At 43.6% G+C, this 27,412-nt stretch overlaps 1 protein-coding gene across 4 annotated transcripts; it reads left to right on the top strand.

The window, feature by feature from the left end:
• The first annotated feature begins 10,699 nt into the window (after positions 1 to 10,699).
• SLC46A3 (solute carrier family 46 member 3) lies at positions 10,700 to 27,182 on the top strand. Of its 4 annotated transcripts, XM_033843639.2 has the most exons (7): positions 10,704 to 11,195; positions 11,653 to 11,866; positions 12,905 to 12,980; positions 17,809 to 18,045; positions 19,507 to 19,590; positions 23,736 to 23,892; positions 25,912 to 27,182. In XM_033843639.2, exons 2-7 carry the CDS (start codon positions 11,678 to 11,680, stop codon positions 25,994 to 25,996), a joined length of 828 nt encoding a protein of 275 aa, XP_033699530.1. In that variant the 5' UTR covers positions 10,704 to 11,195; positions 11,653 to 11,677; the 3' UTR covers positions 25,997 to 27,182. The 4 variants fall into 4 exon arrangements, with proteins under 4 accessions (XP_033699528.1, XP_004310959.2, XP_033699530.1 ...); XM_004310911.4 differs by lacking the exon at positions 12,905 to 12,980 and having other exon boundaries at positions 10,702 to 11,195; positions 17,175 to 18,045; XM_019936805.3 differs by lacking the exon at positions 10,704 to 11,195 and having other exon boundaries at positions 11,738 to 11,866; positions 17,175 to 18,045.
• Positions 27,183 to 27,412: the final 230 nt, after the last annotated feature.

Here is a 27,412-nt window from a genome sequence, read left to right as displayed (position 1 = left end):
TTGGATTCCAGGCGGGGGTCTTCCTGGAGTCCCTCCTATAGGCTGATATTCCAAAGGGCCGCCCCCCCGCCATCAAGGTAACTGTGAACCAGAGATGAACCTTCCCTTTCCGCACAATCCTAGCGTACCTCGAGGAAGGCTGGCTGTTGACTACGGCTGGAAGAGAAAAGAAGAAACAGAAAACACTGCCAGGGAGGAGTCTTGGCTGCAGCCCCACCTTGGTTACCTTGGGCAGATCTGCAGGCCAGGTTCCCTTCTGGGATATCAAGCCAGGTGTGGGGTTTAAGGTGGTCTTGACTGGTGGAGCCCCTGGGCACCTGGCAGTAGCAAGTGCAAATCCTGTAAGGAGGAAACACCTCTCTCCCAGGCCTCCGGGAAGCCTCAGATTCCCTTTTTCTAGGGCAATGGCCTCTGCATAAAGACTAATGGCATTCAGGAAAACAAAGCTCCAGGAGAAAACACCAACAGAAACAAGAAACAGCAGCAGTAGACCGACACAAACTCTGAAAAACTCATCAGATGTAAATTGTAAACCAACTATGCTGCAGTTTCAAGAAATAAGCAAAAGTCCAGAGGAAAGGCTGCTCCACTGTGAAATAGTTCAGCAAATCAACGATTCATTCAGGGATCTGAATTCTTCCCATTTCTCCACCTTGCCCACTGTTGTCAGCAGCTTGTTTACCCCCTACTAGCTCTCGTTATGGTCACAAGATGGCTGCAGCAACTCCAGAGTTCACAACCACACAACTTCCTGAGACAAGAAAAGGGAGGGTGTGTTTCCATGTAGCCTCTTTGAACAGTGAAGCAACCTCGCAGACTTCTCCGGACACTTCACGTGTCAGGATTACATCACACACCCATGGCTAAAGTAATTACAGGGGAGGGAGATGGCTGGATTAGATCAGTAATGATTCTATTTATGGGACAAGAGATGGTAGACCTACCTGAGGGCTTGTGGAGGAGGACAAATATCTGAACATAATTCAAGCTTTTACAGCAAGGTTAAAAAAAATGTGTACGTGATGGGGCTGATTCACTTTGTTATAAAGCAGAAACTAACACAGCATTGTAGAGCAATTATACTCCAATAAAGATGTTAAAAAAGGGGGGGGGAGGAGTTTTCCAAAGAAAATAAAAATACACTAATTCAAAAAGATACATGCACCCCAATGTTCATAGCAGTATTATTTACAATTGCCAGAAAATGGAAGCAACCTAAGTGTCCATCAACAGATAAATGGATGAAGCAGATGTGATGTACATGTACAATGAAATCATACTCAGCCATTAAAAAGGATGAAATTTTGCCATTTTCAACAACATGGGTGGACTTGGAGGGTATTATGCTTACTGAAATAAGTCAGACAGAGGAAGACAAATACTGTATGATATCACTTATATATGGAATCTAAGAAATAAACTAGTGACTATAACAAAAAAGAAACAGATTCACAGATATAGAGATCAAACTAGTGGTGACTGGTGGGGAGAGGGAAGGGGGAGGGGCAAGTTAGGGTAGGGGAATAAGAGATACAAACTATTAGGTATAAAATAAATAAGCTATAAGCTACAAAGATAAATTGTACAACACATGGAATATAGCCAATATATTTATTTATTTGTTAGTTTATTTTTGGCTGTGTTGGGTCTTTGTTGCTGTGCGCGGGCTTTCTCTAGTTGCGGCGAGCAGGGGCTACTCTTCATTGCGGTGCGCGGGCTTCTCAGTGCGGTGGCTTCTCTTGTTGCAGAGCACAGGCTCTAGGCGTGCAGGCTTCCGTAGTTGTGGCACATGGGCTCAGCAGTTGTGGCTCACGGGCTCTACAGCACAGGCTCAGTAGTCGCGGCGCACGGGCTTAGTTGCTCCGCAGCATGTGGGATCTTCCCGGACCAGGGATTGAACCCGTGTCCCCTGCATTGGCAGGCGGATTCTTAACCTCTGAGCCACCAGGGAAGTCCTTATAACTACAAATGGAATATAACCTTTAAAATTTTTTAAAAATAAAATTTCCCAGTTTGTGTAAAAAAAAATTTTTTAACTCAAACTGTAAATATATTATGCATGAACTAACATGTGCATTTACCAAACAAAAATATTAAGTCCAGCCCATATTCAGGAGAGGGGAATTGGGCTCCACCTGTTAAAAAGAGGAGTATGAAGGATTTGTGGACATATTTTTGCCACACACAGCAGTTCTTTAAAACGAACACGCATTTGTGGGGAGACGTATTTTATCTCTGATGTTGTTTAGAACACTGGCCCAAGTTGTTAATAAAAAGCAACCATCCTTTAGTCATTTTTATCATGTCTTCACATCCTTCACAGGCAATGCAGCCCTGCTATCTGCACGGGGGACAGAACCCCACTTCCCTGCCCTTGGTATCCCATGGACTAGAAGGAAGTCACCAATGTAGAAGATACGGGGAGTTCTAGGTTGAATTGTGTCCCGAAACCTTGTTTGGAAATAGTGTCGTTGAAGGCGTAATTCGTTAAGATGAGGTCATACTGGAGTAGATGGCCCTTAATCCAATGTGACTTGTGTCCTTGTAAGAAGAGGAGACAGAGACACAGAGACACAGGGAGAGTGCACTGGCTGATGGAGGCCGAGATAGCAGTGAGGCGGCTGTCTGTCAGAGGATGCCGAGGATGGCCAGGGCCACCAGGAGCTAAGAGAGAGGCCCTCCGCAGAAGGAACCAGCCCTGCCCACACCTTGATTGCAGACTTATGGCCTCTAGAACTGTGAGGAAATAAATTTCTGTTGTTCTCAGTCTCCCAGTTTGTAGCCCTCTGTCACGGCAGCCCTGGGAAACCATAGGTCTTTGTCATCTCGGCTACTGAGCATGTGAACGGCACTCCTATTTGGGAAGTTGAAGAGAAGCTATTCCCCTTTCCCATCCCCGGCAACTACACCACAGACGCCTCACCCAAGCGTGGCGAGTTAGAGTCTCCCTCTGAGACTCTGAACCTTGAAGAGCGACTGAGTATCACCCTGAGATTCTCACAGCGGCGGAGTCAATAGAACAGCACTGCGGCCAGTGTCCTGGGACCAGGACCCGTCCCCGTGACCAGTCCTGTGGCAACTTCTTCACTTTGTCTTTCTTTTCTATGACTCACTGGACTTCCTGTTGATTCTGTGAACTACCTAATGCCCTTCCAGAAAACTGCTCTCTTAAGTGAACCAGAGTCAATTTCTGTTATTTGTAACCAAGAATGCCGACTAATACACACTAGAAATTGGTTTTTGACTCAAATGCCTGTTTAGTTTGGTTTTATTTACCCATTTCTTTCCTCCCATGAGCCTTCTGCATTCATTCGTTTATTCACTCATCCGTCTAACATTCACTGGTTGTCTTTTATGCCAAAGTACTAGGTGCTTGGAATACACGGCCTACTAAGACATGGCCCCTACCCTTTAAAAACCCACAGCCTAGTCCAGGGCCGAAGAGTCAAGAAAATGGATGATTATGCCACAGAGTGTAATTGCTACGATTGAGAGAGAAGGCACCTAACTTACATGTTAGGGAAGGGTGGGAGGCGTCCTGTGGCCACTGCTCCCTGAATTGTGTCTTAAGGGATAAACTGGATGGCAAAAGCAGGAAGGGAAAGGGGAGGGACATTCCACTAAGAGGAGGGAACTTAGCACATCAGGACATTAAGTTACTAAACCAGAGTGTAGTGTGTCTGTACGTAACATTCTGGGTGGGGAGTGGTAAAAGTCGAAGCTATAGAAGTAGGTAGAGGTCAGTGCTGTAGGTGTCACTCAGGAATCTGGACTTTATCCTAATAGCAACATGTAACCCCTGAAGTAGAGAGGAAGCAGCCAGTTTTATATTAGAGATTGATTTTGTTTTAGCAGCAGGGCAAAGAAGCTCCCACACTGGTTCTCTCCTTGGCTGTGTCCCATCTACTCTTGAGCCCACGAAAGACATTCTTCATTTCTGTTATAGTGGTTTTTGGGGTTTGGTTTCTTTGTTTTTTGGCCGCATCACTCGGCTTGTGGGATCTTTGTTTTTGATTTCTAGCATTTCTTTTTGATGCTTTCTTGAAGTTTCCATCTTGCTGCTTACATTACCCATCTGTTCTTGCAAGTTGTCTGCTGTTTCCAAAAGAACTCTTAAAATATTAATCATAGCTATTTGAAATGGTCTGTCCAATAATGCCCAGATCTCTGCCCTATCTGCCGAGTCTGCTTCTGATGCTTTTCAGATTGTGTTTTTGCTTGCCTTTTAAAATGCCTTGCAATTTTTTGTTGAAAGTTGGACATGACGTGTCACATTATAGGAACTGAGCTAAATAGGCCGCTAGCCTGAGCTTTGCTATCAGTCTGGCTGGGGTTTTAGGCTGTGTTTAACCTTTTGTAGCTGCGGGTGCCAGAGGCTTCACGGTAAATAGAGTCGGCTCTTCAAGCTGTAACCCACTGTTCTTTACTGGAGCTCTGTTGCTGGTGGCCAGGTGTGGGCGGACGGGAAGCATTCTTATATAATCTTGGGATTAAATAGCAGTCTTTCAGTGGACCCATGTCCTTGGGCTGTGACCTGCACAAGTATTTATTAGCTTTGTTTCTCCTCCCTTAGGTGAGATAGGAAGGCTAGAGGTGGCTGGAGTCAGGGAAATGCCCGTCCCCAGGTGGGACAGGTCTTTTCCCTGACAGAGTAGGACTTTGTTACGAGGATGCTCTAGGCATATTTCAAAATCTTCCCCTCCCTCTGCCAGACATAAGGAAATCATTCTGGGCTCTTCAGCAAGAGAACCTAGGGGGGGTCCTGTAGACAAAAAAAAAAAAAAAAAGCATGGAGCCCCCCCCTTAGGTGACAGATCCCAGGAGTCTCTTACTCTCGGGCTACTCCATGCTCAGCCTCCAGCAACTTATCAAAACTGCCATTAAATGTTCCTGCCAGCATGTGTCTCTAGCGCCTTCTGTCCAGCTAAGGAGACCTCGGCTGTGACTCTGGCTTTGCCTGTCCCTCCAGATCATGGGATGTAGCTGCGCCCTGTGACCTCAGGCTCTGAAGGGCGCAAGATAAAGCACTGATTTTCAGCTCCTTCAGCTCTTTTTGCTCTAAGGATGAGAGTGATGACTCCCAAGCTCTTTACATGTCGGAGCTGAAAGCAGTCCCTCGATACGCTGCTGTTGACTGAATAAAGTAGAATAATCAGGTCTGAATGAGCACTTGTGGAGCGAATGCACTAGACGGAGAAGTCCAGGATGAAACCGGGGTCTGGCTGGGGTGAGAGTGGAACACAGTGGGAGAAGGAATACAGTGGGGAGCAGATATTTAGGGAGCAAACTGAAAAGCTAACAAGCAAAAAAGCTCATTAATAAGGAGTTCCGCTTAGTTTTGTCCTGAATACCTATAGATTACCTGTTCTGATTACCTGAAGGTATTCTTTTTTTCTTTCTTTTTTGAAACAACACAAATTTATTCACTTAAGCTCTAGAGGTCAGAAGTCTGGAATGGGTCTCACTGGGCTAAAACCCAGGTGCTAGCAGGGTTGCACTCCCGGAGCCTTTAGGGGAATAATCTGTCTCCTTGTCTTTTCCAGCTTCTAGATGCCACCTCCCTTCCTTTGTTCATGGATCCTTTCTCTGTATGCAAAGCAAGAAGTGTAGCATAGTCAAATACTTCTCTGGTTGTCACTCTCCTTCCTCCCTCTTTCACTTGTAAGGACCCTTGTGATTACATTGGGTCCATCCAGAAACTCCACATACCTGAAATGTCCCTGTGGCCATGCAAGGTAATTTATTCTCAGGTGCCAGTGAGTAGGACATGGGTCTCTTTAGCAGGGGCGCTATCCTGCCTGTCACAGGAGGGAGGCACTTGCCAGGAAGCAATGATTGGATTGACCCTCTTATAGACTCCAGGGAGTGCCAGGAGAGAGGTGAAGTGATAACACTTTCCCCTCTTAGTGTTCTGTCTTTTTTTCCTATTCCCTCTTCCCCTCTCTCTTCTCAGTATCAAGGGTAATTCTCTTGCCCTACTTTTTCCCCTTAACCTGAGGGTTTTCTGCAGAGCATTAGAAATCTATGATCAGAGTTACACGAGAAATAAAATAAACAATAATGCATCTGGTCGGGACTGATGTGAATGCTGACAGCACAAGTTATATTTCCTTTCATTTAAAAATACCCGTGGGCAGGGCTCCCCATCAGTGTCATAGAGACGGTGGCGTGACTGCCCTGTTTTCATAACCTTGGAGAGTGCAGTGGCCTGGAGGCCACGGCAGTAAAAACTGGGTAATGGTGGGAGCAGCTGCTGAGTGGAAAGATAACAGAATACATTTTACCTTCCCAGGGCACTTGCGTACCACAGAGCTTCTCCTTTATAAAATCTTCTTCTTAAATTTCCAAACTGCCTTCTTAAACTCCTTCTTAAAGACTCCACTCATTTTCTGTCAGGAAAACGGAGGAAAGATGGGCGGCAGCAGGGCCTGGATTCCAAGCAGGGTCCTTTCCATATCTCTGTGAGCACAGGACTATAAAACGGCAACTACGTTCCATGAAGAATAACACAGCAACTCCCTTTGGTTTTGGTTTTCTTACGGGTAAAGTTAGGGGCCCCGACTAGAGGGTTTCTATGCTCTATGAGTCTCCCTGTTTTGTGAGTCTGGTTTTAAATAGGTTGATCCAGGCTGCCCAAAAGTTCACCCTGGTTCTCCCTCCATTTCAGAACAGTTCTTTCTCCATTCTTAAGTAACTTTTCTAGATAAAGGACTCCTGATTCCCCTTCAGCCGTTGGCATCCACCCTGTCTTATCTCAGGCCACCTGTCACAGTCCAAGAATGTCAGTTTGCCATGTGGTTGCTGATTCAACTTTAAAGCTTGTAGAACCACTTGGAAAAGAATCAACCTTTGGGGCTTTTTTCCTGAAGCTTTGTAACAAATATAATGATTTTACAAGAAATTGTTTTATCAATTCCTTTTCCCATTTCTTTTTAAATAAACTTTTTTCTGATTATAAATTAATACGTGTTTATTGCTGAAAATGTGGAGAGTACAGAAAATTATACTGTCTATGGTATTTAATAACACAAAAATTGTTAGTAATCCGACCACTCAGAGATAATTGTTATTAAAATTTGATACATTACTTTATGGCCTTTTTTCTACACATTCATATGTATACTTTTTTTGTATTTTTAACAAAAAAGTATGTATTTTTAACAAAATTGGGATATACGATATACTTTTTATTTCCTTTTTTTTTTTTTACTTACTGTCATAGCATGGAAATTTTTCCATGTAACTAAATATTCTGTAAAAATATAGTTTAATGGCCTTTCTAAGGAGCTGGGGATGGCAGGCAGAGGACTAATCCTCTAAACGTGGCCTATATTATGGAGTCACTTGTGCCTGAATTTCACGTACTCTGCTGACTTTAAATCCTTCCCTACTCCCATAGCCCAGTAAAAAGGGGACTGACTCCTCTTAAGGAGGAAAGTGATCACTCTGTGGGATCAAAAAAGGAAAGGCCAAATTGAAGCAGAGGTCAGGTTCTTCTCTGTAACTGCTCAAACACAGTAGTACGTGTGTCTAATTCAGCAAGATTTAGCTTCCAGTCCAAAGATTACTGAATACCCACCAAGTGTCAGGCCCTGTTCTAGGAGCTTTCACATATATCCTATGTCACCTGCTGTGGTGGAAAATGAAGCCACGTTTAAGTTACTACACAAATAAATCAAATTTGAGCTTCCATCCTGACTGAGAGAAGTCCATTCATCATTCTCTGAGTTTTCCCCTCCTTGCAAATTAAGACCCCCTCAAGGTGCTTACTTCATCCAGGTGTGTCAGTCTGGTTTAATATTTCTGTTGTGGAGAAAAGAAATTGAGAAGTCTGGTGTGACTGCTTAAGCTTCCAACTGCTGCTCTGGTGAGGCTGACACAGAAAACAGGAAGTCCGGCTCTCGGGTGTAAGGGTTCAAAGTCTACCCACTGAGACTGCGGCACAGATTGCAGGGAGGGAGGAGAACCCAGGCTAGCAACGGTTACCCCACACTATTGGAGACTGGGTTCCCAGTACAACTTTAGAGACAGATATTTTTATTTACAGAAAATCAGTTTTTCTCTTAAGGAACCCCAAGGCCCAAGGCGGCAGATGAGGACAGGGTGCAACATCATTCCCCTGTTCCTGACTGGCCTTCCCCTGAGACAGGAAAGGCTCTGGTGCTGGGCCTGCCGTACCAGCCCCGCTCTTTTACTGCACCCCCAGCAGCACCAGCACCGGCAGCGTGGTGGACACCTTCTTGCGGGCCATTATTGTACATTTCTCACCACTCGGCTTACTAGGACCGTCCCAACACATCACAAGTGTTAGAATAACTTGAAACCCCAAAGGGGAAGAGTCAGGATTTCTGACTCTTTACCGGGGAAATCCTTGGGCTCTTTGCAGATTTGCCCACCTCCTCCCCAGCAACCTTCAGATTCCATTCACCAGTGGGCTGATGGCAAGACAAAGCCCCAACCTCGGACAGGCCGTAAAACTGCCGCTCAGCCCAAATGCTCTGGATCCAGGGGCCCACTTGCCTTATAGCCACACACCTAAAAGAGGTATAAATCATACCAGTTATATTTATGACATAAAAGCTACAGCATTTGGTGATCAAAAAGCCAGGTACAGGACTTCCCTGGTGGCACAGTGGTTAAGAATCTGCCTGCCAATGCAGGGGACACGGGTTTGAGCCCTGGTCCGGGAAGATCTCACATGCCACAGGTTCACCACAGCTACTAATCCCATGCACCACAACTACTGAGGCTGCGCTCTAGAGCCCGCGAGCCACAACTACTAAGCCCGTGTGCCAAAACTCTTGAAGCCCGCGTGCCTAGAGCCTGTGCTCCGCAACAAGAGAAGCCACCACAAGGAGAAGCCCGCGCACCGCGATGAAGAGTAGCCCCTGCTCTCCGCAACTAGAGAAAGCCGGCAGGCAGCAACGAAGACCCAACGCAGCCAAAAAAAAGCCAGTTATAATTCCCAGGTCTCTGACTTTGCTGACTGGACAGGTGATGTCATTAGTTGAAACAGGGTTTTCAGGAGGGAATTGGATTTATAAGGAAGATGGTATATGTTTTGGACATTTTAAAGTGTGCAGTGTTTTTTTAAAATACTCGGGTGGAAGCTCTGGGTGTCAAGTTCAAGAGAACTGGGTGAGCTTGAGATTTGGGAGTGATGGGTATACTGGTGGTTGATCACAAGTGTGGATGTGACTGACAGGGCAGAAGAGGAGCTGGGACGGAACCTGAGAAACAGTACCCTTGGAGAAGCAAGCCCACTGAGGAAGCTAAGGCGCTCTCAGGGTGACAGAAAGATCGAGTTGTGTCATGGAACCCAAAAAGAGATAATATTTCAAGAAGGAGGAATTTGTTCAATGGCATCCAAGGCAACAGAGGTCAAGAAAGACAAGCATTGAAGTTAGGTTATGAATTTCTCAGGTAGATAAGACCTATCCAGGTCTGTTTTGACATATTATTGACCAAGGTCATATGATCAGATTATATTGTCTTTCAACAACTTGTGCTTGGAGTTGTATGATTAAACTCTTATGAGCACAGTATTGACAATCACCTACTTAGCAGTCATTGCTTAGTGTAACTAAGATCTTTTCACCACATCTTACTTTGCTGATTTTATCAGAAGCTTAAAAGCCATTTCTTCTTGAAACTAACAAAATCTAGTAGCTACTATATTCTGTTTTGGTTTTGCCACTTGAATATAGCACTGCCTGGTACAGCACAGGTTCTTTTGAGATCAGTATGTCTATTCATGTGTCAGGTGGTAACTCAATTCTCCCACACGTTTTACTGGAATACTACGAAAACGTTTTGAACATGATATGACATCCTTGGTCTTCATTTAGCTTGGGTGTATCGTTTATATATTTAGTCCACCTCTTTTCTCTGACATTGCTAACGTACTTCTACTTGGAGCCAATGTGATCATAAGTGGAAATACAAATACAGGTGACATCAAGTGCCGGTACTTGATTACAAGACAATTCAGAATATGCTTACGTTAAAATCTCTAGGTCATTAAACTGAAAACATAAAATTTCAAAATTCTCCTGGAGACCTCTGCCCTGGAAAATCTAGCTTTTGATCCCGTGGTTCCCTGCGAATGCATTCCTCCCCCTTACAAGAAGTAGTAAACCCAGCTCGTTCATCTTCAGGTGTGTTCCTGGTGGGCTTGCTGGGGGGAATGTACTGTCCCTCCTTTGCCCCGGGGATGTGCTGTATGCACACCTCGAGGGTTTCATCACAATGATCCGGTAAGGCTGTTAATGACCACCTGACAGATAAAGAAATGGACGTTCATAGCGATGAAATAATTAGCCCAAGGTTGCATCACCAAGAAGAGCCAGCGACCACATTCCAGACCCCGGCTAACCCTGCCAGAAGCACTCTCTCTCCCGCACCCTCCACGGGCGTCCCTACCCGGTCCCCCTCTTCTGCGTTTCTCAGAGCACTTGCCTGGCCCGCACGGACGCTACAGTGGCCTGCATCCCAAAATGTTACTTCTGCAACAAATTTCCTGTGTGCTTCCGTGAGAAGTGATATTCGGACCCAGAAAAGCTCTCTAACCTCAGTCCTTGCACGAACCCCGGGGCTGCCGGCTGCGGCGGCCCCACTGGGGCCGCCGGGGGCGGGCGCTCGGGAGCGACGTCGGAGCGGACCAATCCCCGCGGGGGTGCCGGCCAAGGGGCCCAGTCGCAGGAAAGCAGGACAGCGACCGCCCAGGCGGCGGGGGACCAGCACCCCCGAGGCCCGTCTCCTGGGCCGGAGGCGATGCTCGGCTGGCGCAGCTGAGTCATAGCGAGCGCAGGCCGGGCCGCGGACCCAGCGACAGCCCGCCGACGGCTCAGGGAGCAGCTGCCCGGCGCGCGGGCCCCGCGGGAGCTCGCCGGGCGGAGCCCGCGGGGCCACTCAGGAGCTGAGCGAGGGCTGCGCGGTGAACTGTCACCGTTGTCACTCTGGACGCGGAAGTGCCCTCTCCTGTTTTGCTTTAAAATCAGGCTTGCGGTCTCCCGACCTGTGCATCTGGTCGAATTCAGCGGCAATTCCCCTTCCCATCCCAGCGCGGCGGCGCAGACCCAGCCTCCGTGCGCACTTGCTGCCCAGGAGCCCCTGAAAAGAGACAGCCCCCGAGACTCCGGCCCCGAAAACGGTCAGACCCGCGCCTAGATCGGCAGGAAGACTGTGACCGTGGGGTGAGTTAAAACAACATAAACAAACCCTTACGATTGGAAGCTGCTTTTTAAAGGCCCCCTTCCTGTCCGCTGTTCACAAGCAGCAAAATCAATAATAAACAATTACGTAATTGTCTCGTCCCCAGAGCAACCTCACTGTTTCCCTTATGAAAACCAGCTGGCAGTATTCAGTGTGGGAATTGTAGTGTGACCACCGGATAGCCAAAGTGGTAGACAGCTTATTAAGACTATCTTAAAGAATCATCTCAAGGGCGGGTTGAGTCCTTAAAGGTCCAGCTCTTAAAAATGGTTAAGTATGACAGTCTGAGGTGGTTGTTGTCTTAGGAAGTGCTTACTGCTTTCTGTTCCCTAGTTTGCTTGTTTACTCCACAAAGTTCCCCCAACTTCCCCATCATTGAAAATCTAGCCTCTCAGATAAGAGTGCAGCTGATGATCTCTCTCCTTTTCTTCTTAATAGAATTTCAGCTACCTACCCAAGCGAGATGAAGATTCCATTTGTGGAACCTGCCATCTGCTTTAGTGTATTTGCTATGACTTTGACTGCTCCACTGACAACACAATATGTGTACAGGAGAATATGGGAGGAAACAGGCAACTACAGCATCGCACCCGATAGCAATGTTTCTGAGTGCGCGAAAAACAAAAGCAGCCCAATTTTCACATTCCAGGAGGTAAGAAATCAAAATATTCCTAACACGTATTAAAAAGGGAATGTGCAACAGGATTTTAAAGGAAAGAGGATCCTGCACTCCTCATACATTGATCTCTTAAGGGTCACACGAAAACCCCTAAGTCCCAAACCAAAAGCCTTTATTCTCCTTTCTGTCTGAAGCTTCCTGACACCTTTAATCTGCCTCTTCTACTTAAAACCCCCTTCTTCTGTGACACTGGCTCTTCTCCTTTGTCTCAGAAAATGTCAGGGCAGTCTCATCTCCGTGGTTGTCTCCTTTCTTCTTCCCCACGGAAAGCCTGACAGTTGGGACAGGGCAGGCTGGAATGGTACTTGGTGGCCAGGGGTCGGGTGAAGCATGGGTCCTGCCTTTCCCTTGCCCACTTCCTCCCTACCCGCTTCCGCTTCACGGGCATGACCCAGTTTTCAGTGGCCCCAGAAAGTGGACCATCCCTGAAGACTGTGGGCCCGGCGCCAGGGTCTGTCATGGGGTGAGGGTGGCATTCGTCATCCATCATTCGGTGTTATCAAATCAGTTTGACCCCCCAGAGCTGAGGAGCATCTGTGTGAGGATATGGGGGGTGGGGAGCACCCACTTGCGCTCTGAGGACACTGAAAATGTTCAGCCGGATACTCCAGAGCCCTTCCTTCCCCAGGTCCAGCCTCCTCCCCCAGGAGGTACGGCGCCAGTCTCCATTCCCTTAGGCAGTCTTTACCAGTCTACCAGTGTCCAAATGCAAAGCAGAGAGAGCATCCAGATTTGGAAATCCCCCCCCCCCGCCATGACTGAAAAACAACCACACTTGTAAACTTTGAACTCTTCCCCTTGGGAATATTTTGTGATGGCAAAAGAGTGGTGCTGCTTCCCCAGTCAAAAGATGAAAAGAGTCTAAGGGACTCTGAGTCATCTGCACCCATGGAGAAAAGAACAGATTATTTCTGAACAGCCATGCAGATATCAAGGTTCTGGCCTAGAGTGAGGTCATAAAAACAGAAGGGCCAACAAGGGGCTCTCCTCTTGGTTTTGTCTCCCTTTAAGAATGTTCCTGTTACATGTATATATCTCCAGGGAGTAAGAAGGTTCCAGAGGTTCATCAGTTTCTCCATTTCATACTGTGAGTTCCTTCACCAGCCCCCTGGGAGCAGTGGGAGGGACAGAGGAGAGGACTTGAGTGTCTGGAAAGGTCGGCTGTCCTCACCCTCTAGAGTGACGGGAGACGGGCCTTGGTCCAGCTGCTTTGGTGACCTCTGTGACTGTGCAGGTGATGAGTATTGGCCCCGCTCCCTGCCTAACCCAGCTGCTGAAAGCCCCCCACTGCCCAGAGCAGGGGTCTCATTTTGAAGATTTCTGCCAAATTTTTTGATCGATTGACTGCTGTTTCACTGGATTAATGTTCAAGAGAACATACCGCCCTAGATCCTTGCCTTACAGTCGGTGCGCTAGAGCTACAGGTGCTTCTTCTAAGATTGGGGAACCAGAAACCATCCCACCCACAACTGGGACAGGGCGTGGCGACCCACTCACCACTCGCTCCTTAGGACAGAGGAACACCTCCTTCTGACCCCTTCCCTGGATCCTGTCCCTGCTCAGCTTCTCAGAGAATATTCTGCCCCCTTTAAATCCGAGAACAAATGTTCCCTGTTCTGTGAGCTTCCACTTAGAGATCTGTGGGCTGTTCTTGTAACCCTAAAAATAAGAGATGTCATAGTACAGGGTCAGCCCCTGATAAAATAAATAAATGACTTTTTCAGCTCAGATTTTTCTCAGATCTCTCCCAAAAGATCAGTTGTGTGTAAGAATACGTGTTGAACCTCTGTTATGCTGTTTTTATTTAACCTTCCCACGTAACAAATATACACACTTACATACGTATTGGTACGCAAGATAGTGTCATGAATTTCAGGGTACAAATATCAGAATAATCGGAGCGATTTCACTTACATTTAACATTTTGAAAGTCTATTTGGATGAAAGTCATATTTTTCAATCTATCTGGGGTTAAGGTATATATAACATATATATTCATATGGATATGGATCTAACCTATCTTTCAATTCTTCAAGTTTTCTGAGCCCTGTGACTGTAAGTACAACTACATACTTCTCTTGGGCGATGAGATTAATCTCTAAAAGGCCTCTTAACAAAGTGGCAAGGCTGTGGAAGGAAACTCTTGGCAAAGGGCAGAGAGTAGGGAATTCTGGGATGTCTATTGACTTTTGTGGAGGAAGGAATTTTTAAGCCCCTTACCGCCCTCTCCTTCCCTTGTAAATGATTGGTTTTGAAGTGTTACACCGGCCACTGTGGCCTGTTCTCTTCAGGCAGCTTTCAAGATAGGGACTCTGCCGCTGAGGGGACAACTTCGGGTCACCCAACAGATCATGAAGTTGTTCTCGCTCAGGAATTTATTTATAAACCTTTTAATAACACAATCCCTGGTTACCAGCAGGTAAGGAATACCTTCTGCTCAACTGGAATATATGCATTTTAGCCTATGAAATTGTGCCTTCCTTAAAATTGATAGCCCTTTCCTTAGTTTATCCCCGTCCCAGTACCTTGTCATTCTGTTCAATCTTGTATAGGAAATAGCTTTTTTTTTAACTCTGATTTCTCCCATCTACCCTACTATAACACATAACACAAAATTCTCCAGAGTTTATAATGTTCAAACACAATTTCTTCTGTCTCAACATTGATTTATGGTTGAAATACGCTTTGAGTTTGTTAAGATCTGAATTTCACAACATGGTTTGCAGATGAGGTGAGTAGTCTGTGTAACAGACTGGGTTGGGATGACAGTAGGAAAAAAGGAGGGGACAGGACTTAGGCGGAGGCGTGGAAATGGGAGGAGGAACCCCACACTGGAACATCTTGCTGAGGAGTTGATTAAACGATAACTGTTTCATTTATTTATTCAATAAATATTTACTTGATGGCTTCTATATCTGTAGGAGATACAAAGATGTGCTCAAAAGATCTAACCTAGTAAAAATGAAACAGCACTGACTGTATGTGGGCCCTGTGTGGAGCACCTTATATTGACTTTAAGTCTCCTGACAGCCTGCAAGGTTGGGACTGTTGACGTTCCCTCTGGTCAGATGAAGAAGCTACAGAGACAAGTCATTTGGTCAGGATCACACAGAGCATGCAAGCTACAGAGGCCTATTTTACTCGATGGTTTGTTCAGTTAATCAATCTGTCTATTGAGTACCTACCCTCCCTGGAAGCGCTGTTCTTGGAGCTGGTGATACTATGGTGAAGTGGACAAGGTTTCACCCCAGCCGGGAGCTTAGATTGTAGGAGGGAAGTCACACAATGCACAGATCGAATAAAATATAATTTCCTGTCAAGGAGCCGGTGAGTCTCTAAGGAGAAGAACAACAAGGATAAGGGGCTGGAGCGCTGGGCGGGATTAGTGGGGTTGCTTTGGATTGAGTGATGGTCAGGGAAGGCCCTTCTGAGGAAGTGGTTTTGAACTGAGGAAGTGAGCTGTGCAACGATCAGGCAGAGGGAACAGCAAGTAGCATGGAGGTTTGTGGGATGGCTTGTCGGCCGAGAGGAGTGAGGAAGGGGAGATGAATCAGAGGCTCCGTGACGTGGGGTCGCCCCTCGCCGTGGCAAGGAGTTTGCATTTATTCCAGTGTAAGGAAAGCCACTGGGGGGTTGACAGAGGAGTGACACAAGCTGATGTGTGTTTTTAAAGACCACTCAAACTGTGGTGTACAGAACTGACTGTATTTGAATCCAGATTCCTCTGACTCCAGAGCTCAAGCTCTTAATCAATACACAAAAAAATACAGCTGGGGAATGATAACTGTTCTACGAGAAGGTTCAGAAAAAGGAGTGATGACCCCTGTTTGAGAATTTCAGGGAAATCTAGGTGGGACCTGACTATGGACTGTGCCTGGAGCATAGACCGTATCTGGGGGGAGAGTGGGGATAACGCTGAAGATGAGATCAGGCCACGTCTCGGGGGCCTTAAATACCAGGCTAAGGAGTGTGGACTTTCCCAGGCAGTGGGGAGACACTGCAGCTTCTGAGCAGGTGAGAGACATGCCGATAGTATGCTGTGGTGCTATGCAACATGTGCCCAGCAGTAGTGTCTGTGATCTGCAAAGTGGTAAGATTGACATTATATTCTGAATTGAATGAAGAGACCAGTTAGATGCCAGGGTGGTCCAGGTGAAAACCAATGGTCCAGGTGAAAACCAAGTGGCAACTATGGGACCATCAAGAAGGTAAAGTGAGCAACTTTAGCGGGACAGGATAGATTGTGTTGGGGGGCATGGACGAAGGGAAAGGCTAGAAGCAAAGATGACTGAAGTTTGGGGTTTGAGTGACCAGAGCATCTCCTGGCAACATGGAATGGCTTGAATTATATAAATATATAAAAATAAAAATAGGCTCACTATTTTAAAAAGCCATTAATTCAGTATCTGATATTTCTGTGGTTAATCATATTTTTGTGGTTTTTAGGGTGCTTTCTAAATATTACATGAATAAATCTTTTTTAAAATGAGTTTAGTAATCTCCATTATAGAAACGGCACATATCCTTTAATATAAAGTTTGGAAAATACAGAAAAGTGGTGAGAAGAAAATGCTTTTAAATCACCCCAAGTTCTTCCCATCATATACCTAGTGTCACGATTGTTACATCTGCCAATCCACGTGTACGTAGTTGTTTTGGGCCTCAGGAAAGTTGAGTTTAGCTCACTCCTTAGTTCATGGCATGCTACCATCTTTAGTCAATACAAAGCTCCTCTTCGAGTTTTATCTTAATTTTTAGTAAATAAAGGAATATTTGTGGAGACACATGAAAAGGACAGCTGAGCTCTATCTAAATAAAGGCCTATCAGACACGATGTTTACATGTGATATTCATTCCCCTTTAGACAGAAAGGTGTATCATGGGAAAGGGTACCGTTCTTGCTTTAGAACAGTGGTCATGATCGCTTAGTGCTAACTGTTCACAGAAGAAGGAGAAGTCATTACATAACCAGTCCCCGAGGCCTTGGGTTCTGCGGATCTTCTGTGTAAGTCAGACATACACCAATACACACACTTCTATTTTCATGGATTAATGTCTCCACTGTGGTACCTGAATATTGTGACTGAGCATTGATGATTGTATCACCTCTTATATTTGCCTTGTGAACTGGATGAAGATTTAAGCTATATCAAACCCATGCACTAGAGATTCCCCATCCCTGACCTACTGGCAATATCAAGAAAAAGTATGTACCAGGGTATTTTTAGGCATATTGTATAAGCCTCTGTAAACACTTTGTCTTCTTTTTATTTATTTGCAGGAAGTTCAGAAAAAAGTGTCTCTTTTTAATCTGCAGATGGACATAAGTGGGTTAATTCCTGGTCTCGTGTCTACATTCATGCTTCTGTCTCATAGTGACCACGGAGGACGAAAATTCCCTTTGATTTTGTCTTCTGTTGGTGCTCTTGCAAACAGTGCTTGGCTCTGTTTGCTTTCCTATTTTGCCTTTCCAATCCAGCTTTTGATTGCATCTACCTTTTTGGTTGCACTTTGTGGCAATTACACCACACTTCTGGGAGCCTCTTTTGCCTACATAGTTGATCAATGTAAAGAAAAGAAACAAAGAACAATTCGAATAGCTATAATTGACTTCCTGCTTGGAATTGTCACTGGATTAACAGGACTGTCTTCTGGCTATTTTATTAGAGAACTAGGTTTTGTGTGGTCGTTTTTAATTGCTACTATGGCTCTTACTGTTAACTTGATTTATATTTTATTCTTTCTTGAGGATTCGATGAAAGAGCCTTCATCTCAGAATGTTTCTGTATCATGGACTGAAGGCTTTAAAAACTTATTTTACCGAACTTACATGCTTTTTAAAAATAATTCTGGTGAGCAACGATCTTTGCTCTGTTTGTTGCTTTTTACAATGATCACTTATTTTTTCGTGACAGCTGGCATTTCCCCCATTTTTATCCTTTATGAATTGGATTCACCGCTCTGCTGGGATGAAGTTTTAATAGGTTATGGATCAGCGTTGGGTAGTGTCTCTTTTTTCAGCAGTTTCCTAGGAATATGGCTTTTTTCTTATTGTATGGAAGATATTCACATGGCCTTCATTGGAATTTTTACCACCATGGTAGGAATGGCTATGACTGCTTTTGCCAGAACAACATTGATCATGTTTTTAGGTAAGTTACAAATGTAGCCTAGAACTGTGTATTGATGTTTACATAAAATGAATTTAGTCTGTTGGGTGAGAAACTTTAATATAAAATTCTCTATTTAATGCATTTTAGTTCAAGTAAAGGTAATTTGTTTAAAGCTAGCTTTCCAGAAGCTGAAAACCAACTGACTTTAAAGAAAAAAAAAAAGTTGAATAACCACAATTTTCCAAATTTGCACATTTGCCAAAAAATTGTTTTGAGGAACATCCTTCTTGTGAATCAGTCCTTCAAAATAGCATTCACCAACTTGAATATTTCTTAAAATGATGCTAAGAAGGCTACAATTTTAAGACAAGTGTCTAAAGTATACTCAAAAGATACATTAAAAAAATTCATTGAATATATTCAAGAAGATTTTGCAAATTGATCTTTCAGCAAATTGGTCATTTCATGAATTGGCTTTTGAGGAATCACTTTCTGGCAAATAGGACTGCTTCCTTAACTAGGGCTTGAGTGAGATACTGTGTTTGAAAGGGTTAAAGGATCTGTTAAAGTGGGACCTCAAGAAAGATCCAATTTAGTCTTTTTCTACAAAGGCAGTGTTAACCTCTTGCTACCTTGCAGGGAAGCAGAGTGACCAAACAGAATTGGGCTTAATTTCCATCTACAGCACTAGGTGACCTCGGGCAAGTTACTGAACTACTCTGAGCCCTTGTTTTTTCATCTATAAAATGGGCATAGTGGTACCTAAGTCAGAGGGTTATAACGAATATTAGAAGAGAGAACTGTAAACCACTTAGCGCAATGCCAAGGGTTCAGTAAATGCCAGTTCTCCCTCCCTGTTTCCCTTGGAGTTGCGAACTCCAAGTAAGTTAATATATGTGAAAACATGATGAAAACATAAAGTGGTCTGCAAATGTAATATCTTACCATTTTGTCATATAACTAAAAATGCTACTATTAAGGGTCATAATTTAAGAGCAGAGGCAACTTGTGTTCGTGAAACTATTCACCCACAAAGATGAAGAAGCAAGAAGAAACCAATTTACCAATAAGTAGATCAATATAATAAAAGAATTTTAACGATGAGAATGCCAAGTCTGAAAGAGCAAAAACAGAAAACAAAAAATTTATTAACAGTCGCAACCTGCTAAACATGACGTTACTCTAATAACTAGGGAAACAGATCCATTTCAAGTGGCAGATTATATAGATCTGGACCTGTAACTTCCATGAACTCTTGTTCTCTGCACTAGAATAAGAATTTAAGAGTAAACTTAAACTTGAGAGTAATCTTAAACTGACGTGTCTATAGTCTATCTTAATTCATTAAACAGAATTCTACCATTAATTAATTCAGCCGTTAGATGCAATGAGTTAAGATGCTTATAGAAAATGAAGTATTTAGAGATTAAGTGTTCCGCCTTTAAAATGGACCCTTAGTTTTCTGATTCAGCCAGTAATTTCCAACTGTTCCTCTCACAGTCAGGCTGCCATTCCTTTTCACTGTTGTGCCATTCTCTGTTCTACGGTCCATGATATCAAAAGTGGTTCGTTCTACTGAACAAGGTGAGTTTAATTTGCTTAAGGAACAGAATGAATCTATGATCTGTACCAACTCATATCTGTGTACCATCAGTGTTTGATTCTTCAGGATATTCTACAACCCTTTTTCTGCACAGAACTCCTTTGGAATTGGTAAGGGCTGTGTTAGGAGAGCTTATATTCAAGCAAGGGAGCCCCTGCCCGGGCCTGGTGCTTTCGAGGGCTTTCTCTGGAGCTGCCCCGCCCCAAGGGGAGAGGAGACCTCAGGGCCAGGTGTATGCCCCCTGGGAGCCCACAACACTCCCCCCTTCCAGGCTACGCTCTGGGTACGTGTACGTGGGTCCCCATAACTCCCAGCTGAACAGCTCATATCCAGTGAATGCCTTGATGGTCCTCTTTCTCAGACCCGTTCTCCTGAGGGTAGACTGTGACCCCAGTGTGCTCTCCTGTACACCAAAGGGGTAGCCAAAGGGTGACTCTTGACAGGAGGGTCTGGCCCAACCTTGGAATCGCAGGGCGGGGTGTCTACACCCACGTGTAAATGACCCTTTCTGAGCAGAACAAGAGGTAGAATACAATGTGGGGGTGGCTGCAGCCTGCAGGCTGGGGACTGGAGGGTGAGGGCCAGCTCTCCCAGGGCTGTCATGTTCCACATGGAACTCTAAAACGTCTGAGAATTCTAAGTTTGTGTCTGACCTCCAAATCATTAGGAAGGTATTTTCTCAGAGTAGGGAGACAGAACATACCTTAGTTAACAGTCTGTTAGTCAAAATTATAACTTTTTTTTTTTTGGCTGCGCCGCACGTCTTACAAGATCTCAGTTCCCCGACCAGGGACTGAACCCAGGCCACATCAGTGAAGGCCCAGAATCCTAACCACTAGGCCACTAGGGAACTCCCAGAATTATAACTTTTAAATACTTAGAACTTGTAGGCCTCTAATTGTATTCTTACGCTGGATCCCCCAAATGTTAGAGCTGGGCCTGAGTCAGAGTCCTAGAAAAAACAGCATCCCACTCAGCTGATTCAATCAAGAGACTTCAGGGAAGGGCAGCACAGAGGAGAGGACGGCCCAAGGAGGGAGGGAGCAGAGAAGAAACTGCATAGCCTTCTCCTCCTGGACCCCACTGACCAAGTCCAAGGAAGTCCAAGTCATAATATCTGTGGGGTCAGCCTCCTGAGCACAGAGCAGGGCACAGAAGATCCAACAGCTGAAGGGGAGGACAGAGAATGACCAGTACAGAAGGAAAACAAAAATTAAATTTCTAGTTAGGACTGGGTACTTGCTAGATACTAGGCATATGTGGTTGACCTCCTTTTGCTTCGATCATATGAATATGATGAGACCTTGGAGCTTTCTTTTGTTCCATGTCTTAGCCTGGTGCAAATGTTCATATCAAGTGTTTATGAATAATTCATAATTATGCTATTGTACTTATGGCCCTTTAGTCAGCACTGGAGAAGACTGCATAATTCAATAAGGTTGAAAATACATTTCTTGATCCTTTTCCACTCATAAGATGTAGCACATATTCACACAGCTGTTTATAGATTGTGTGATGAGGATTAATTGGAAAACCACTTAGGAATATTGAAACTACAGTATGTAAAAACCTACCTGCTTCCTTGAATTATGCAATGGTTTCTTAGATACGACACCAAAAGCACAACAAAAAAAGAAAAAATAGATAAATTAGACTTTATCAAAATTAAAAACTTTTATGCTTCAAAGGACACCATCAAGAAAGTGAAAAGACAGCCCACTGAATGGGAGACTATATTTGCAAATCGTACGTCTGATAAGGAACTTGTATCCAAAATATATAAAAACTATTAAAACTCAGCAATAACAAGAAAATCCAATTAAAACATGGGCAAAGGATTTGAACTGACATCTCCCCAAAGATGTACAAATGGCCAACAGACACATGAAAAAGTGCTCAACATCATTAGCCATCAGGGAAATGCAAATCAAAACCACAGTGATACCCACTAGGATGGCCAAGATGAAAAAGCCCATAAGGAGTGTTGGCGAGGATGTGGAGAAACTGGAGCCCTCATACACTGCTGTGGGAGTGTAAAATGGTGCAGCCGTCTTACAAAACAGTTTGGTAGCTCCTCAGAAAGTTAAACAGAGTTACCTTATGACTCAGCAATTCCACTCCTAGGTATATACCAAAGAGAAATGAAAACACATGTCCACACAAAATCTTGTACACACATGTTCACAGCAGCATTATCTGTAACAGTCAAGAAGCATAAACAATGCAAATGTCCATGAACTGATGAATAAACAAAATGAGGTGTGTCTGTCCAACGGAATATAATTTCACACTAAAAAGAAATGAAGTAATCATAAGTTGTGCTGCTCAGGGAAGTTCAGCAACAAGCTAGAGCTACTTCATGAGATGGTTGTTTGTCAGAACACAGCACGGCCTGACCAAGTTCCCAACAAGAAAGGACTCAAGCGGCTGCATAATAGGATTAGCACCATACCACCTGTCCCCGGCTGTAGCAAGGGATCAGACATAAAATGAAACAATAACGTAGATACATAACTAGGAGAACTTCTTTCCAATTAAACTAACTTCCTGTATTGTCATAAATCATAGAGGCAGTAAGTCCATATGCTACTTGATGACTGGTAATTGCCCTTGAATGAAGCTTTTATTCATTCATTTGACAAATATATATTAAATGTCTACCAGGTGCCAGCACAGCTACGCCCTGGGGACACAGCAGTGAAAAAAGCATATGTGCCCTTGACATTGACAGAACTTTCATTTTGGTCAAAAGAAGACATATCTCTGATAACCCAGCATTCTGCATAGAGATGTTTGTTTTATGAACATGTGTCCTGTTGTTCAGTGAAGACTTTGAAGCAATGTATGAGAATATGTATAATAAAGTGAAAGTTTAAATAGATAAAAATCAATACACAGTCTAAAAGATCAAGACCATGGGGAAAGTTAAAGTCTAGACATGTAAACTATAACCAAGCTAGATCCTCAAGCTTGCCCTTTTCCTTCCTATCAGTCCAATCAAACACAATTATTTACAGGATTTGCACTGTCTGTAAGAAAAATATATTACAATTTGTCATGGAAAAGTAAACTTGGCAAAGTAGGGAACAAGCAATGGTTTAAGAGTCTGCAGAAACTACGTAGGAACTTATGCCACGGAAGCCACAGAGAGCTGAGAACAGCCACAATTGTAGTGATGCAGAATTTGACAAAGAGGAAAAAAAGCACATCAAGATGACCAGCTGTCTTTCGGAAGTTTCACTCTTCAGTCAGTATGGTCTTGGATTCCAGACTAAATTCAAAACTTGTAGAATAATGACCATTTCTCTGATTGTGAGCTTGGGCCGACCATGCAGCCATTTCAGGCTTCTTAAGCAATGCTCCATGGCCTGCCCTTTCCCACACTCGGCATGTGGCAAGCGGGAAGGACAGCAGAGTCCCCTCAGAGGGGAGCCAGTTGTAAGCACGTAAGACAGAAAAATACGTTTTAAAGAATCACTCAGTGTCAGACTGTGGCGTAACCTTCCCTAGAGCACCGGGCACTTATGTAATTACTTGATGAGTCACACAGGAATCTCGTGTGACTGAACTTTTTGTTACTCTGGAGGAAGAGATCAAATTCAAATTGCAGAATGTATGGTAAGAAGATTATCTCTCTGCCTTGCCTGTCACTCTTGCCAGATCTGACTTGACCTTTCAGAGGGCCGGTGGGTGGGACGTTGCTTGCCTGGGAGCCATCCTGCCCCTGCAGGTGTGTCCCAGATTAGCGCAGGGACTGAGAGTGGAAGGTGGCACCTCGAACCTCAGGGGCAGGTGGGGCTGCGTCTTAGGCTGTAGCAGGGACGGGAGATGCGGCAGATTCCACACGCCTCAGCTTCCAGTGCCTTTTAGCTTTGCCGCACGGACCCTGGAAGTACTGATCCAGCTCCTCTCACACCAGGTCCAGGGAGAACTCCTGAGCTCCGTTTCTTCACCCACAAAACGGGTGACTGCCTTCTCAGGGATTTTGAGGGAGTAGCTTTCCTTCACCAAGCAGTGCCCCCAGGGCTGCACTTTTCACTGAGTAGCCATTTTCTGCATTATTTTTGTTTGTTGTTTTGTAACTCAGCCTTTTCTCTCTCTCCCTCCACACCCTGACCCCAAACAGGCACCATGTTCGCTTGTCTCGCTTTCTTAGAAACACTTGGCGGAATCACTGCAGTTTCTACTTTCAACGGAATTTATTCAGCCACTGTTGCTTGGTACAAAGGCTTCGTCTTTCTGCTCTCCGCTGTTTTATTACTAATTCCAGCCATCAGTCTATGGTATGTCATTACTTTTTATCCTTTTATCAAAGGATAGATGGATTGAATTCCCTGACCTCACCAGTGCAATTACATAGATCTGTTGAAGTTTTGCCTTGGAATGTACTTTTCTCAAGAACTTTTAGACATGAAGACATCTGTCAATAATTTTGGAGACTTAGAAAGAAAGAGACAGTGGTGTGGCCAACCAGGACTAAGAGAAAGAAACACTGGGTTAGACAGAGACTCTGAGAAGTTACCCCTTATCTTTAAATATGAACAACTGATGAATTTAGTGTCTAAGAATATATATGTATTATCAGTACATATATATTCATATGTATATTCAATACACATATATTCTAGGAATATGTATATACATATATATACATTCAAACAATGACTTCCTACAGTATAATATCCCCTGAAGGTCACAGATTACTCTAAGAAGATATACTTTAATACAGATCCTTGGGTAAATGACAAGAGCAGAGAGCATGCACTGGATATTAAGAATTCTCTTTCCTTTACAGAGAGTTGGCTTATTTGATGATTTCCTTTTCAAATGTAAATATCCAAGTAAATACAAACTACAAAATTCTATTTGTGAATAGTACATAGAATAAAAAGACCAGAGGCATAAACTTACAAGAAATATGTATTCTCCCTGTCCCTTTCAATGAACAAAATGTGTAAGCCAACTAGATAAGTGGTTGTGAAAACGCACAAGCAAATATATTTGACACATTCTCTGGGGCCCAAGCATTGAGCTAAGAGCTCATTAACCTGCCTCTGCTGGGCTTGCCCATTTCACACGGCTGCCGCAGAGCAGGGTGATGGGGATGGGTAGAAGGTGGGGCACAGGGTCTGGCATCTGCCTTCCCCTAAGCACTGTGGGCTGTGGCTGCGTGGGAGGGAGAACAGAATCTATCCACACAGGCTTTAAACTCTGCCATGGCTGTGAACTCCTTAAAGGGCTGGCCTGCGTCTTATTCAGAGTAGGACCTCAGTACATACTGTCTCAGTGGGATGCTGATACCTAGATCTGTGTTAGGAGGACTACAATAGTATTTACGGTGCCTCTGTAACTGTGATGAAAAGCTATTTTTACTAGGTATCTTTTGAAAAGGAGACTATCACCTATTGAATTGGCAAAATTAAAACTCCATGCTTTGCTAGTGAGCACGTGATGAGACCATCAGCCTTATACTTTGCTGGGAGTAGTGTTATTCGGCATTATCGTTCTTGGAAAGCAATTCGTGAACATGTATCAAAAGCTTCCCAAAAAAATTCATGGTATTTGAACCAGTGATCCCATTGAGAATCCTATCCTGAGGAAATGATCAGAAATGTCAAAAATTTATATATAAACAAGTTCATTATGGCAAAAAATATTTTAATGACCAAAATGGCCAATAACAGGAAATGGTTAAGTAAAGGATGGTGCATCCGTATCATGAACAATGACTTTAGTAAGAACTGTATTACATGGGAAGTAGAATAATGGGTCATGTTAATTTTATTCTTCATATATTTATAAATACTCTGTTATGAACACATATAACTTTTATAATTGGAAAAATCAGTGCAGAGAGATTAAAGGTCATTGTGCTTTTAATAATGCATCTAGTGTAAATGTAGTTGGTCTTCTGAGATTTTTTTTTAATCTGTTCAATATTTTTAAAATTAAAATTGCAGGTTATTTTCATTATTTCCTGATGTCTTCTATCCTAGCTTCAGTTATAGGTATTAAACATGAACTTCAGTAATAGCTTTAGTTACAACTATTTTATGTGGACTATGTGGTGGAGACAATGGGACAGATGGACATTTTAGGGATCTGGAAGGGGAAGAACTCATGTAGATTTTTTTAATTTTTATTTTCAGAAAGCTATGCATAACAAGCCTGTTAGATTCAAAATACCAGTATCCTCCTTCTTTGTGTAATTTATTAAAAGCCATGTAACCAGGGAAAAGATGGAATACAGATTATTTATTATTTATGTATTGCCTTAATCGATGTCTTATTTGCTTTGGCAGTGCTGTCAAGTGCATCAGCAGGAATGCGGGAAGCTATGTCCTTCTTATACAAGAAGAATCCAGCGAAGACACTTCAGACAGATGATTAATTGTGAATAAAAAAAATCCAAATGCTCATATCATATACTCTTGACTTCTGAAGGATATAAACTAGCTCCACAAACAGTACTTCATGAATAATCAATGCTGCAAGTCCTTTCTTCTAAACTAAACAGTCAGAAATAGTTGCTGCTCTAGCTTCTTACAGCACCGTGCACTTTGAGCACTTTATGAAGACCACGTGACATATTCCCAGTAGATAAAAGAACAAATCTCAAGACACCTCCCACTTTGGGATTTACCAAAGAAACTGAAACTTATCGGTATAAAATGGGACTAAGAAATCTGATACAATCAAAAGCAATAATCTCCCTGATATACTCCAGTCTCTCACATTAAGACCAAGAAGAACTCTTTGTCTGACTCAGTTTCTTCATCTGCAAAATGACTTTTTGACCCCTCTCAAAGATTTTGAAGGCATAACTGTTGAAAATTATGATGTCAGTCGCTTATAGAAGAATGATAGAAGTTTCAAGTATTCATAATATAATTTTCTTCTACTTGGGTAATGCTTTGTTTTTTAGAGCCCATCAAGGTGTTAGTGATAGTCAAAGCTCTCAGTAGCTGCAATATCCTTCAAAGGGAAGCACTTTAATGAATACATTTTCACTTTTCCTAATATGTTTCATCAGTGACAGGCATGATAATATTTCCGTAAGTAACACAGGGGTGACTGAAAAAAGAGATTACAAATAGTCCCTACAGAAATGTAAAAACTGAGTAAACAGGCAATCATGATGTAAAGTAACTAGTACTTATAGAGTCAATATTCACTCCTTCTTTCTGTCAAAGGGTATCCATCTCTTACTGCCTTATACTCATCCTGGGACCACCATGGTCCCTGAAAACACCGCATCCTCTCCTGCCTCCTGTCTGCACACAAGGTTCCACTGGGCCTTCTTCCCTCCCTACGTTGAAACTTTTAAGTCTCAGCCAAGGCATTGCTTCCGCTTCCTCCGTGTCCCTTCCGAACATTTCTACCCTCCCCTCCTGCCCACCTCCACCCCCCCACCCCCATCCCTGCAGGGCCCCCACAGCTCTCTGGGTACTGCCATCCAAGCATTTTCCCTTGTCTTGTAATGTTTGTTCCCCTACTTGACAATGAGCACCTTGAGGACAGGGACAATCTTTGATTCCTCATTATATCCACAATAAAATTTGAATTAAATGAACACAGAGTTTTGTTTTCACTTGTAAAAATCATTTAAAGCTATATATTTAATGCATTATGAGAGTAACCACTGATACCATGCCATAGTCATTAAGCCAGCCTTGCAAATAAATTGAAAAATATGTAGCCCATATGCATTTATATTTTATGGTATTTTCACAGGTCCTTCAATATCTCCCATTTTCTAAGTTTCCATATATACTAACACAAATGTCTTGAAGTACACCTAGC

The sequence above is a fragment of the Tursiops truncatus genome, chromosome 18 (assembly GCF_011762595.2).
Source record: "Tursiops truncatus isolate mTurTru1 chromosome 18, mTurTru1.mat.Y, whole genome shotgun sequence".
Taxonomy (NCBI): domain Eukaryota; kingdom Metazoa; phylum Chordata; class Mammalia; order Artiodactyla; family Delphinidae; genus Tursiops; species Tursiops truncatus.
The sequence above is the reverse complement of the archived record's forward strand: the minus strand, read 5'-3'. Positions and strand labels throughout refer to the sequence as shown.